Genomic DNA, 15,506 nt, shown 5'->3' on the forward strand with positions numbered 1-15,506 from the left:
TGTTTAATAAATGTATGAAAGAGGGGAAGGTACCTAGGGATTGGCAGAGAGCATGTATAGTCCCTTTATATAAAGGGAAAGGGGACAAAAGAGATTGTAAAAATTATAGAGGAATAAGTTTACTGAGTATACCAGGAAAAGTATACGGTAGGGTTATAATTGAAAGAATTAGAGGTAAGACAGAATGTAGAATTGCGGACGAGCAAGGAGGCTTCAGAGTGGGTAGGGGATGTGTAGATCAAGTGTTTACATTGAAACATATATGTGAACAGTATTTAGATAAAGGTAGGGAAGTTTTTATTGCATTTATGGATTTAGAAAAGGCATATGATAGAGTGGATAGAGGAGCAATGTGGCAGATGTTGCAAGTATATGGAATAGGTGGTAAGTTACTAAATGCTGTAAAGAGCTTTTATGAGGATAGTGAGGCTCAGGTTAGGGTGTGTAGAAGAGAGGGAGAATACTTCCCGGTAAAAGTAGGTCTTAGACAGGGATGTGTAATGTCACCATGGTTGTTTAATATATTTATAGATGGGGTTGTAAAAGAAGTAAATGCTAGGGTGTTCGGGAGAGGGGAGGGATTAAATTATGGGGAATCAAATTCAAAATGGGAATTGACACAGTTACTTTTTGCTGATGATACTGTGCTTATGGGAGATTCTAAAGAAAAATTACAAAGGTTAGTGGATGAGTTTGAGAATGTGTGTAAAGGTAGAAAGTTGAAAGTGAACATAGAAAAGAGTAAGGTGATGAGGGTATCAAATGATTTAGATAAAGAAAAATTGGATATCAAATTGGGGAGGAGGAGTATGGAAGAAGTGAATGTTTTCAGATACTTGGGAGTTGACGTGTCGGCGGATGGATTTATGAAGGATGAGGTTAATCATAGAATTGATGAGGGAAAAAAGGTGAGTGGTGCGTTGAGGTATATGTGGAGTCAAAAAACGTTATCTATGGAGGCAAAGAAGGGAATGTATGAAAGTATAGTAGTACCAACACTCTTATATGGATGTGAAGCTTGGGTGGTAAATGCAGCAGCGAGGAGACGGTTGGAGGCAGTGGAGATGTCCTGTCTAAGGGCAATGTGTGGTGTAAATATTATGCAGAAAATTCGGAGTGTGGAAATTAGGAGAAGGTGTGGAGTTAATAAAAGCATTAGTCGTAGGGCAGAAGAGGGGTTGTTGAGGTGGTTTGGTCATTTAGAGAGAATGGATCAAAGTAGAATGACATGGAAAGCATATAAATCTATAGGGGAAGGAAAGAGGGGTAGGGGTCGTCCTCGAAAGGGTTGGAAAGAGGGGGTAAAGGAGGTTTTGTGGGTGAGGGGCTTGGACTTCCAGCAAGCGTGCGTGAGCGTGTTAGATAGGAGTGAATGGAGACGAATGATACTTGGGACCTGACGATCTGTTGGAGTGTGAGCAGGGTAATATTTAGTGAAGGAATTCAGGGAAACCGGTTATTTTCATATAGTTGGACTTGAGTCCTGGAAATGGGAAGTACAATGCCTGCACTTTAAAGGAGGGGTTTGGGATATTGGCAGTTTGGAGGGATATGTTGTGTATCTCTATACATATATGCTTCTAAACTGTTGTATTCTGAGCACCTCTGCAAAAGCAGTGATAATGTGTGAGTGTGGTGAAAGTGTTGAATGATGATGAAAGTATTTTCTTTTTGGGGATTTTCTTTCTTTTTTTTTTGGGTCACCCTGCCTCGGTGGGAGACGGCCGACTTGTTGAAAAAAAAAAAAAAAAAAAAAAAAAAAAAAAAGACAATTTTATTTTATGATTACAAAACAAGAATTTAATAGTGGATAATCATCATGCAAGATGAACCAAAGATGTTATATATTTAGTAGTATAAGAGTAACTGATGAGGATGGTGAAAGTTTTGAGATCATGAGAAACATTGGTGTTAGTTGGAGACTTTTAATTACTCTTAATCTGATATATACCAACAAAATATATCATGGGTGGGTTTTTACCAAAGTGCTGTATATTTCACCATATTCACAATTTCTGGAGCATGTCTTTGACATTTAAAACTTTTACAGCAGCTCTATTCACAGTAACATGTTATGTGTATTTAGCTTCTCAACAGACTTAAGTTTTAAATAAAAAGTTTAAAATGGTTATTGTAAATATTATTGTATATCACAGGTTGAGAACTGTATATATATTGCTGAATTAACAGCCAGTTTATTTCATTATGAATGCACAAACTTTGCATCCTATAACACTGGCTAGATCTATGACATTACTAATAACACCTAAGTGAAATTAACGTTGAAGAGATAAAGCAAGAACTTCTAGAAAACTGAATGGTATTTAGTCAGCATAATACAGTATTGTAATTTATTAGATAAAAGTAAATGGCACATTGTACATTTTTGGGCATGATTCAACTTTTTATCTCAATACTTTATGAATTTTAGTCTTACTTTTTTCTTCAGCTTAAAGTGAAAATTATTTAAACTTTGTTTTTGCCACTGCATAAGTTATACTGTATTATATAATCACTGTAATAAATTTGTGAATTTTATTGAAAATATAATTACTGAAATAAATTCTTCAGAATTTAAACCAGTAATTTTTTTGTGTGTGTATCAATTCATCTGCAGACTGACGTACAGTACCCCCTGCCCATTGACAGAGAAATGAATATCACAGTATTCAGGCGGTTCAGGATCCTACAAAATTTTGGTGGTTATGGAACTGGTCAAATAAATGAGGTTAGACTGTAAATATTTTGTAATTTAAATTGGGGGACAGGTTCTTATTTGATAGTATGCAAAAGTTCAGTTTAACCACTGTACAAAACTAACGAGCTCATTTCCTCCGAACTAACAGTAAGAATTTGGTGCTGGCTTATGGGAGCTCTTTGGGAAGGGAAGCTAAATAAACATACATTAGTCAGTGATCACACTTCATTAATGTAAATAGCTGTGAGAAGTAATTACTATTTTCTTAAACAAAATATCCTTCTAGATATCATGATATATGTAATTATTTTTGCAAATCCCAATTTTATCAACATAAAACTTATGTTCACATTAATTTTCTGCGTTTATGAACTAGATGCTCACAGACCTGTCTATAGTGAAATGTATTTTATTGGCAAAATGAGATTTCAAGTTGTATTCGAAAAAGCACAAATCATTGCTTAACCCTTTGACTGTTTCAGGCCCCTCTCTGAAACTGTCATTCTATGTCACTCAATTTTTGAAAAAAAAAAAAAATTATTTTTTCTTATGAAATGATAGAGAATCTTTTCCCGATGGTAATGACACCAAAAGTTCGAAATTTGGTCGAAAACTCGTGGAATTATGCTCCCGCGAAGTTAGCGGTCTCGGCGACATGTGCGTATCGGCGATTTCACCGACTTTGAGCCCAATTTTCAGCCAATTCCATTGCTCCAGTTGACCAAACTCATAGCTATTTCTTTAGAACTCCATTTTATCTATCAGCTGAGTACAAGAAACCTCCCATTTACTAATTTGGACTACCCAATATGGTGGTCAGAAATTGGCAATTTGGCCAATTTCACGCAAAATAAAAAAGATGCCAATTTCAAAATAGGGTCCAGAATAAACAAGGTAGACATTCGTGGCACTAAAATAACATATGCTCTGTTCATTAGTCACATCTCTAGGCCCCTCTTATATTATTATTGCTTTCTATTTTGATTTTTTATTCATACAAAAAAATACAAAATTTACTGTTATGCAGACGACTGCATTATTGTAAAAATGGTATAAATAATATCAGTGCACTAGTGAAAGAATATTAGACTCCCCAGTTGACGTGTATTGGACGTGTGGTGTGATTTATTTACTCTTGAACATTGGTAAAAATCGAACATTTCCGCTACTTTGAGCTCAGTTTCAAGGTCGTTTTCATCGTAAAAGTAATGAAAATCATCTCTATTTCTGTAATATGTTTTCCATTTTATCAACTAAGACCATGAAAACGCGAATACAACGATAAATACTATACGAAAATACACCTCAAAGTCGGCGTTTTATTCCAAAAAAACGATCAGAGTTTTTTTTTTCTCATTACGCAATGTGTGCTGCAGGATTTTTTTTATGTGGTGCACACTGACCACACAGACCCATTCTCTCACATGTGGGCCTACCAGCTTTCTCCCACTTGATTTGAAGCCGCTAGAATTATTGAGTATATATACGTCAGAAACATTGGCTCGTAAGACGTATTTATACGTCGAAAACAGTCAAAGGGTTAAAGAATCATTTAATGAAAAAATATAAAGGAATCCCTCTCTTTTGCTGGCCTTATTCCTGCCTGGTAAAAGGGATCAGCCATTTTGATCTTTTTACCTAGTTCCTTCTTATTAGTGGATATATCATGCCTGGTTTTAGCAATTTTCTTAATATCTTGCTCATCACTTCATCTTGTCCTGGGGCTTCCATTACAATGCTTCTCCTGTTTGTGCCAGTGCTTTTTTGTTGCTGTATTTTTGTCTCTGCTTTTAGCTCATCACTCATCATTTCTCTGGTTTGCACTCCATCTCTTTATTGATTTTTTTTCTGGGATACCTCTCGGTATTTTATTAGCCTTCATTAATCTGTTCTATATTGCAGATCTACCCTCTTTCTTATAGCTCCCTTGGTCTGAACATAGATTATAATCCTTCAAAAGATCATTAAGAATAATTTTTTTCAAAATGACACTAGTTTATCATAATAAATGATTGGTTAAGTTTTAAACCGTGGTCCTAGACATAGTATCCTTACTTAATTACATATCAAATACAGATATTACTTGCTAGGTCACATTTCTTTAAGTGTATTTTGATTATTGTTAACATTGATGTACTGTATACCTTTATAAGAAAAACAGAAATTTAGAAAATTGTGTTAGTTGCAACACAATCAGCATAATTGTTTTATATTTTAATTCTGTGGGCTTGATTTTAGGCAGCAAGTACCACACTTAAAATTTACGTAGCTGTAGTTCTTCATACTGCATAGATCTCTAATGATGTAATTACAGTATGTGCTCAATCAACACACACACACAAGTGATGGTTTGGTGGGGGGGACAGGGGATGCAGGGGCAGATGAAAGTAAGTTTATTCAGGTATACACAAGTACAGTTACATAGATTATCATACATAGCAGCATATGTGTAGAGAACCTAGGATAACCCAAAAAAGTCAGACAGAGTGACTTATTTCCATTGGGGTCCTTTTACCTTATTATTATAATATAAAGGTTATAATATTTTCTTATTATTCTATAATAAAGATAACATATTATTATTATTATACTAAAGAGACTATCTACTACACGAGGGTCATTAAGACTATCTGCAATACGAGGGTCATTACTAGGAATAAGGTAAAATTATACGTGTGTTAGCTAAAAAAATAAAAAATCATTCCCCTCCCTTTCTGTAGCTACATTCATCAGACACCTTTTGGCACTCTTCTTGAACTGGTTCATGCTATGACTGGCTTTGACATGTGCGGGCAGTCGTTTCCATTTCCATTGCTGTACAATAAAAGGTGTTTGAAGCTTGGCCACTGACTGTGGGTACTACAAAGTTGTGCTCTCTCCCCTTAGTACTATGATTGCTTTGGTTCCCAACCTCGACAAAATTGACAGCAAGATATTCTGGACACTGTTTGTGAGCAATTTTATAAACATGATTTAGCTTCAGTTATTTTACTCTGTCTTCAACATTCAGCATATCCAACTGCTGTAATTCATTCTGGCCTACATGCTCTCTTGGATGCAGGGCCAGGATGAATCTTACAATTTTGTTCTAGGTGATTTGCAGTCTATCTTTCAGTTTTTTTTGTCAAGGCAGAGTACCATGAAGAGCAAGCATAGTCCATATGACACTGTATAAGGGCTAGACATAGGGTCCTGCGAGCCTCAGTAGGTAGACATTGCGCTTCTCTATAGAGGAGCTTCAGTCTGGCATTCGCTTTCTTTACTACACTGTTCCCTATCAATGCATGGGTCAAAGGGGATTCCCAGATATTTTACTGATGAAAGAAATTCTGGGTGTTCAAAAATTTTTGAAGGAAATCTTTTCTATTTGTACTGTCATTATTTCCAAATAAATATGAACCAAAAATTAAATGATGCTGATTTTTAAGCAAAACACTTCTTGCATAAAACAAATGTGTACTGCATAAAAACAGTGCATTTGAAAAATAAATGAATGTTCAAGTCTGAAACACCTTACAAATGCAAAATAATACTAAACAAATATTAGTTCACCACACTTGCACAAATCATAAAAAAATCAAGATTAAGGTTAGGACATGTGAGAAAATAACTATTTTCTTTTCCATTTTCACCTCATTCCACTAATTGTTTCTCTTGCTTCCGGTATCTTTAAAATTCAACACAATTGCAGTGTATTCTTAAAACCACTCTACCTTTTCTATGCCATTGTTGACTTTCTCTCATGCCAGCCTTACTCTCAAAAATTTTTCATGGCTCTCACAATTCTTTTCTTTAATTTACCCAATGGGAATAAGTCACTTTAACTTTTTTGAGTTATCCTAGGTTCTCTACACATATGCTGCTATGTATGATAATCTATGTAATTGTATTTGTGTACCTGAATAAACTTACTTACTATTCAATATATTTCACTTTCCCTTTACTATCAGGTAACATTATTGATTGGGTAAATTAGTTGCTTGTTTGAAATATGTACAGTAAGGTCTTGATTTAATGGATTAAATGGAGGAGTGGAAAGCCAATAAATGGCAATTGTAATGGATAGAGACTGTTTTGCTGTGTTCATAATAATGGACCCCAGTGAATCTTGTTCCATATTTCCAAAGTCCATTAAACTGAAGCCCTTTGATTTGAGTGTTTACTGCACAACCAAAAGCCTACCCTTCAGTCTTTTAACTAGTACATAGTTCAGCAGACTATCAGACTATGTACTGTATAGTACGTAGATATACTGCCAAGAGTAATGACGACAAGATATATATACACAGCAAATTTTGACCGTGACAGTGTTTTTTCTGTATGTAGAACAAATTTTAAAAAGTTTCTATGTAGAGTGACATGTTTTCACAATAAAGTATTGCTCTATACCTGTCTTTTCTTCAATTTACTAAACATATAAAAAAAAATCTTAGTTATTAGGTTGGTAGACAGCAACCACCCAGCGAGGTACTATTGTCCTGCCAATGATTGTGAAATGGAAACCTGTAATTGTTTTACATGATGGTAGGATTGCTGATGTCTTTTTTTTCTGTGGACGTGTCAGTGGATGGGTCTATGAAAGATGAGGTGAATCATAGAATTGATGAGGGGAAAAGGGTGAGTGGTGCACTTAGGAGTCTGTGGAGACAAAGAACTTTGTCCTTGGAGGCAAAGAGGGGAATGTATGAGAGTATAGTTTTACCAACACTCTTATATGGGTGTGAAGCATGGGTGATGAATGTTGCAGCGAGGAGAAGGCTAGAGGCAGTGGAGATGTCATGTCTGAGGGCAATGTGTGGTGTGAATATAATGCAGAGAATTCGTAGTTTGGAAGTTAGGAGGAGGTGCGGGATTACCAAAACTGTTGTCCAGAGGGCTGAGGAAGGGTTGTTGAGGTGGTTCGGACATGTAGAGAGAATGGAGCGAAACAGAGTGACTTCAAGAGTGTATCAGTCTGTAGTGGAAGGAAAGCGGGGTAGGGGTCGGCCTAGGAAAGGTTGGAGGGAGGGGGTAAAGGAGGTTTTGTGTGCGAGGGGCTTGGACTTCCAGCAGGCATGCGTGAGCGTGTTTGATAGGAGTGAATGGAGACAAATGGTTTTTAATACTTGACGTGCTGTTGGAGTGTGAGCAAAGTAACATTTATGAAGGGATTCAGGGAAACCAGCAGGCCAGACTTGAGTCCTGGAGATGGGAAGTACAGTGCCTGCACTCTGAAGGAGGGGTGTTAATGTTGCAGTTTAAAAACTGTAGTGTAAAGCACCCTTCTGGCAAGACAGTGATGGAGTGAATGATGGTGAAAGTTTTTCTTTTTCGGGCCACCCTGCCTTGGTGGGAATCGGCCAGTGTGATAATAAAAAAAAAAATAAACACGTGGGATAACAGGTATATCTTGTTACAGAGTCTTCCCTACTTACGAACAGGTTAAATTCCAAGAGGTCATTCATTAGTCCATTTGTTCATAAGTCCGACGTATGTACGTATACAGTATTGTACAGTGGTGTAGTATATGTACATATGAACATGGAGTAACCTAGAAGTGTACATAGTTTAAACATATAAGTAAACACAAGAAAAATACAAAAATACATTATGTCTACTTCTGTTTCCATTGTAATGGCCTGGTGCTTCTTAGGACTACCACCTGCATCACCACTTTCTTTAGTGCTTAATGCCAGACATATTGGGGGTATAATAATCACAAATAACACTGAATTTGTGGAAAGAGCACAAGCACATGTATGAACAATGCTGCTAGAGTAACCTACTGTGTATTGTTTACATGTCAGCACTTCCCGCAGTTATCGAAAGTTCACAACACGAATGTTTGTATGTATGGGAGTCTCTGTACTTTTACTTACACTTCGGTCACACTACACATGCATGTACATGAATATATATACACCTATCTGAATTTTCTTTTATATTTTCTTAATAGTTCTTGTTCTTCTTTATTTCCTCTTATCTCCATGGGTAGATGGAAAAGAATTCTTCCTCCATAAACCATGCGTGTCACAAGTGGTGACTAAAATGCTGGAAGCAAGGGGCTAATAACCCCTTCTCCTGTATACATTGCTAAATTTAAAGAGAGAAAGTTTCATTTTTTTTTTTTTTAGGTCACCATGCCTTGGTGGGATACAGCCAATTCATTTAAAACGATTCACCTATAAACTCTCTTACTGCAGAATAACTTCAGTGCAAATCTATACAGGCTGTTGCTAAGTAACTAGCAATCTTCTACACTGTCCAAAATGCTAAGCATTGTATGGGTTTTGTAAAATGTTACTATGTACATTGTTCCTATGTTGTTCCCATACCTATGTCTGTTGTAACTTTTTGTAAATATACAGTTGGCCCTTGAACAACATGGGTTAGAACTGTGTAGGTTCACTTATATGTGGATTTTTTTAATGAGTATTTTTTTAAATTTTTGGAGATTTGCAATAGAAAAAATTAAGAAAAAGTTATGTCATGAATGCATAAAATATATGAAGAGACCAGTCTATTTTATCATTTACCATAAAATATACACAGATCTATTATAAAAAATTAAAATTTATCAAAACTTATACAAACAATTACAGATCATACATGTTCCATTTGCAGTCTAGGTATCTGTCCAGCTCCCTCTTGCAGACAACCAGGGGTCTATTAGTAATTCCCCTTATGGCTGGTGGGAGGCTGTTGATCAGTCTTGGGTCCCGGACACGTATTGTGTTTTCTCTTAGTGTACTAATGGCACCCCTACCTTTCACTGGGGGTATGTTGCATCGCTTGCCCAGTCTTTTGCTCTTGTAGGGAGAGATTTCTGTGTGAAGATTAGGGACCAGTCCCTCCAGGATCTTCCAGGTGTAGATTATGATGTAACTCTCTCACCTGCACTCCAGTGAGTACAAGTCAAGTGCTCGAAGCGTTCCCAGTAGTTAAGGTGTTTGATGGAAATTATGTATGCAATAAAGGTTCTCTGTACATTCTTTAGATCTGCAATTTCACCTGCCTTCAATGGAGATATTATTGTACAGTAGTATTGCAGCCTAGAGAAAACAAGTTATTTAAAAAGGAGCATCATAAGCTTGGCATCTCTTGTCTTTAATGTTCTCATTATCCATCCAATCAGTTTCCTCCCAGATGTGATAGTGGCACTGTTGTGATCCTTGAGGGTGAGATCCTTAGGCATTACCACTCCCAGGTCCTTCACATCACTTTTCCGTTCTGTTGTGTGATTAGTCTGTAGAATACTCAGTTCTAGCTGTTGTTTCCTCCAGTTTTCCATAATGGAGTACAGTGGACCCCTGATTTTTGTCTGGTGCAGAAGTCGTACAATTCGGATTTCGAGCACTTTTTTCCACTAAATTTTCCCCAAGGTTTCGTACATCTGCTCAGAAATTGTCTGTATCTGGATTTTTTGGGTTATCCTAGGTAATTTATACTATGTATAATTGTATTTGTGTACCTGTGAGACAGAGATAGACAGATATAGATACAGACAGAGATAGAGACAGCCAAAGTCAATCAGCCAACCAAGCCAGCTGCCAGCCAGCCAACCAAGCCAGCCGCTGGCCAGCCAGCCAAGCCAGCCGCCGGCCAGCCAGCCAAGTCAGCCGCCGGCCAGCCAGCTGGCCAGCCTGCTTGGCGAACATGTATTGCACCTTCCAGAATTGTTTCTCTTTACTTAGGGCATAGGTTATAAGACATTCTGGCAGGATGACACTACCAGTGGTACCAAAATTGAAAGTGTGTTGCAAAAATGTTGCACATGGGTTATTGAAGTTTTTGATATTTCCTTAAACACTTGTGGCCACATCCACCTCAAAACCACTAAACTTGAGGTCAACATTGCTTTCCTCTTAAAATAGGAGTGTTAATACTACATGACATTGGTGAATCCCAGGTATTTGCCACACTGTTTGCCCTAGCTGGCGCTCAGTTGAACTGGTGCTCCCACAATGTACTAAGTGGTCCCAGATTTTTTAATACTGTGCACACCGAGTGTTAAGACCCATTTTATGCTGACTAGGCATCTCAGGCCAATCATGCTAAATTTGGAGGCAGGAAAAATAAAACAGATCTTTGTGTGGAGCGCTAGCAGTAAGAACATTGATCTACGTTTGGACAGTTAAAGGGTTAAATATATAATTTTGTATCTCTTTATTAGCCTTAAATATCTGTGTGTCTGAGAACATTTTTTTTGTACAGTATAATTACAAATTGTCCATGAAAGATTTCAGGTACATCTTTCTACTTCTATTTACACTTAAGTCACACTACACATGCATGTACAAACATATATATACACACACACCTCTGCATTTTCTCCTCTTTTCTTACTGGTTCTTATTTATTTCCACTTATCTCCTTGGGGAAGTGGAACAGAATTCTTCCTCCGTAAGCCATGTATATCATAAGAAGCGACTAAAATGCCGGGAGTAATGGGCTAGTAACCCCTTTTCCTGTATATATTACTAAGTTTATAAAGAGAAACTTTCGTTTTTCTTTTTGGGCTGCCCTGCTTCGGTAGGATATGGCCGGTGCGTTAAAGGAAAGAAGCATTATAAATTGTATACTTTTGCACACAACAAACTTGTAAATTTGTCTAACAATAAGTAAAGTGCTACCCTTGAAGGAGAGAGAGAGAGGGTAAGGGGAGACAGGGAGGGAAAGGATATATGTAGAGGGCAGGGGAACATGTAGAAGGTAAGTGGAGATGGAAATATACAGTAACCAAGGGAACAGGAGTTAAGACAAAGTGTACAAATGGAGTGGAAATGTTTGAAAAGGATTGTGATGTCTCAACAAAACTTGGCAGGTTCTAAGTGGGTGATCCTCAACAATTGGAGATTGCACAGTAACTATAAATAAACTTTTATTTCCTTGGGATACCCCTTGACATGGTTCTATACATGATGTGCACAGTGCTTGGTCAATCAGGTTAAGGACAGTTGAGTGTGACCAGTAACTGGATGATCAGTCATATGATTACTATCCCTAAGATGGGTATAATATAATACTAAGTAGAATTCATTAATTTTTTTGCACTTATTCAGGCTTTCATATCCTTGTTGATTTTTAAATGGAAGCTGTTTTATGCCAGTAATTGATACTGTGCAGTATTTCATCACATGTATATCTTCTTCCTTAATTAAATCGGTATATGCAGCGATACCTTGAGTTACAAACTTAATTTGTTCCAGAAGGCTGTTCAAGTGCCGATACCGAACGAATTTGTTCCCGTGAGGAATAATGTAAATTAGATTAGGCCGTTTCAGACCCCCAAAAATACACTTACAAAAGCACTTACAAAATACACTTACATAATGGTTTGAGTTGGGAGCTGTTCAAAACTCGAGGTACCACTGTATATGTTGAAAGGTGCATATCTCTGCATATGTGCATTAAAGGTTTGCTTTAATCTCTATTTTAAGGATAAAAGTATTGCTTTAAACCTAGCAATCCTTAACTTTACAGTATAATGAAGTTGTGTGATTGTAATTACCCTGACAGTCTGGAGTCTGGCTGCTTCTACAACATTTAATATCTTGTAGTGTGTTATTTAATCAGCACATTCTTACCTTTTGTGATGTGTGTGTGCATTTATTTCATGCTCAGTGTATGTACAGTACTCTATATTATGTCTCTTTGGTAATTCAGCAAATATCACTTAATGTATGTCAAAATAAATACATTAGGTAGGCTTTTGTCTGATTCATCTAGCTGTATTTCCTACTTAGACAAGAATACAAATTACTTTTAAATTATCTCCCTCATATCAGTGAAATTTTCTTTTTCAGTATTTCTGCTTTCTCATATTTGCTAGGAATGTTTGTGGGTTGCTGCTTTTGGGAACTGTCCCCTCTTGAGAATGTGGCTTCAGACTTCTCTTTGGCAATAAGCAATTATGCCTTAATACTTATAATTTGTAAACAATATATTATTTTAATAGTACAACATTTTTGTAATTATGTGTATTGGAAACAGTTTTTAGGATATTAAATTATTATATTTACCTTCAGGAAAACCACTCTCGTCGGATGGTGACAGAAAAGCTTCTTCAGTATGCATTTCCTGCCTCTCATAAGCTGCCTTTCTTTGCCTTTGAATACTGTGAACAGTATCCTGAGAATGGCTGGAGTGTTTATGAGCCCATCGCTGAACTGAAGAGACAGGTAATGTTAAGCAGTGCTAATGTTGCAACTGCCATTAAGCATGTGCTTGTATTACTGTATACTCTAGTATAAAATTTATTACTGACTTTTTAAAGTGTGGTATTGGCTTGATCCTTTATGAGAGTAGCAGTTGAGCAGCATTTATTTGGTTAACAAATGCAGTAGATACTGTTTTGCATCACCAAATATTGATGAATATGTAAGTAAATTACTGTGTATTGACCAGACAGTGTTTCACTCTAGAAGTTTTCCTGAGTATATAGAAAAATAAAAAGGAGGATATATATCCCCCATAGAATGACTGAGAGCACAGGGAAGAGGAAGTTGGTAATTAAAGTTGTGTAGTGATAAACTTTTCCAGTTGACTGCTTTTCATACTAGAGTGCAATTTGAAAAGTAATGCATGTGGTCTGTTTTGTATATTGGTTTCTTACCAAGGCCTGCTGACTAACAAGTTTCAATGTTTTGCAAAGTTACAAAACCCATTGGTGTTCTAGTTCAGCGCAAACACACCGAAAGCCACAACAATACTCCTGTCGTTTACAAGTTTCCTCATAAAGACTGCACCTCAGCTTCAGTGAGACCTCCAGGAAGAGACATTACAATTAAGAAACACAAATTTGCATAGAGGACTCGCAGCACATAACACACTGGGACTGACACATGAATGCCATGGAAGCAGAAAATGAAGTAATGTTAACTCTTTCATTGTTTGTCCTGTTATATCACAGCTTTGAAGCCAGTGTTGGTCCCATAGTATGATGCCGTGAGCTCATCACACTCAGATAAGCTGTCAGTGGTAAATTTGGGCCTAGATATGAGAGAATGGGTCTCTTTGGTAAGTGTGCACCATATAAAAAAATCCTGCAGCACACAGTACATAATGAGAAAAAAACTGCGACCATGTTTTTGGTTTAAAGCAGCAACTTTGCCATGTATTTTTTTTATGGCTTTTATGGATGTATTCTCTGTTTTTTGGTCTCATTTGATAAAATGGAAATTGAGCTCAAAGTAGCAGAAGTGTTTGATTTTGCTTATATTCCAGAGTACACAATACTCATCCAACTGTCCAGTTTAATACACATTTAGGAATGCACTAACATTATTTATACAATTATTACAATAATGCAGTAGTCTGCATAACAGTAAATCTTCTGTTGTTTGTGTGAATAAAAATTCAAAATGAAAAGCATGTGTTATATAAGAGGGCCCTGGAGACATGACTCAGGAGCAGAAGAAATATTTATTTAGTGCCAGATATGTTTACATTTTTTATTCTGGACCCTATTTTCAAATTGGCAATTGTTGAATTTTGTATGAAATTGGCCAAATTACTGATTTCTGATCACTTTATTGGGTAGTTGAAAAAGGTAAGTGGATGATTTCTTGTACTCAGTCAGTAGAATAGAAAGAATGCTAGTGAAATATGTATAAGTTTGGTGGACTGGAACACTGGAATTGGCCAAAAATAGAGTGCAAAGTGGGCAAAATCGCTGATGCATAAATATCGCCAAGACCGCTCACTTTGTGAGAGCATAATTCCATAAGTTTTCCATCAAATTTTTTACTTTTGGTTTCACTACGGTTGGAAAAATATTCTCTGTCATTTCATAAGATAATTTTTTGTTTTATATATAAATTCTTTGACACTGAGAGCAAGTTTGAGAGCAGGAGTCTCGACACTGAAAGGGCTAAAGAACCATATAAAACTTAGCCTTTAATAGCATTATTTTGGGCTGAAAATTTTTTCTCTTAAAACTGGAAATTAATGTGATGGAATTATTTGTTTGGTCACTTACTGCCCACCAATGTGAAAACATGCTGATAGCTATGATAGTGTTGATTAACAAAAAAAAAAAAATGTCCATTCCTCTGCTCCCACAAGGGCACCAAACAAATGTGGAATGAGAGGGAAAAAAAAATTATCTCATTTATGCTAAAATTATCTAGGTTTTACTTTTTTCACTACACATTCTTACTCAGTGATTTTTAAGCAATATTGAAAAACATGAAAAACTTAACTGTTTTGTGGTCAACTCTCTGAGGTTGCCCACCTGGACGAGCCACTTATAAAGACAGTTAATTGATCTATCTTCCACTCCCTTAATTATAGCCATTCTATAAACTGGTTGTGAGGGAAAAGTTCAACAGATAGGAGTAGCGAGCGAGTATATGGTAACGATAGTTTGATTGCCGGCTGCTTGTTAAGGTAGAGTCAGTCTAGCTCCCGCTATCCCCTTTCCCCCCCTTTCTTCCCACCCCGAAAGGTGACGTGTGGAGCTCCGCCCAAACAGTAATCACTTGACTCACAACTCCCAGCACAACTGTAAGTAAAAGCCTCTGCTCCTATTCTAGCGGATATTGGTTGAAAGCTTCATTTTTGACCAATAATAAACTTTGTCCTTTCAGTTTTAAGCTCCACATGAGACTTTTCGATAATCACCACCTTGTTTAAGTATCTTGCACTTATCATGGAAAGTGATTTCTTAAGCATTGGGTAACCTGTCTCTTTCCAGCTTGGAATGACAGATCGGGTCACCTGCCAACCAATGAGAAGTGTTGAAGGAGACGGACTGAAAACGGTCTTGGGACGTTACCTTATAATCTACCTACCTGATTAATTGTACAGGACACTACCCTTCATCTTT

The 15,506-nt window shown here is 36.8% G+C and overlaps 1 protein-coding gene across 6 annotated transcripts in view; it reads left to right on the forward strand.

Annotated features, from left to right (window-relative positions):
• Positions 1–15,506, forward strand: part of mtm (phosphatidylinositol-3-phosphate phosphatase) — a 109,181-nt gene that overhangs the window by 36,885 nt on the left and 56,790 nt on the right. For 5 of the 6 annotated variants that reach the window (XM_070096720.1, XM_070096722.1, XM_070096724.1 and 2 more), the window contains 2 exons: positions 2,618–2,728; positions 12,706–12,858. In XM_070096720.1, the coding sequence (XP_069952821.1) occupies positions 2,618–2,728; positions 12,706–12,858 (264 nt within the window). The remainder of the gene's footprint in view (positions 1–2,617; positions 2,729–12,705; positions 12,859–15,506) is intronic. The other variant, XM_053791782.2, reaches the window with a different exon arrangement.

The sequence above is a fragment of the Cherax quadricarinatus genome, chromosome 54, assembly GCF_038502225.1.
Source record: "Cherax quadricarinatus isolate ZL_2023a chromosome 54, ASM3850222v1, whole genome shotgun sequence".
Lineage (NCBI taxonomy): Eukaryota > Metazoa > Arthropoda > Malacostraca > Decapoda > Parastacidae > Cherax > Cherax quadricarinatus.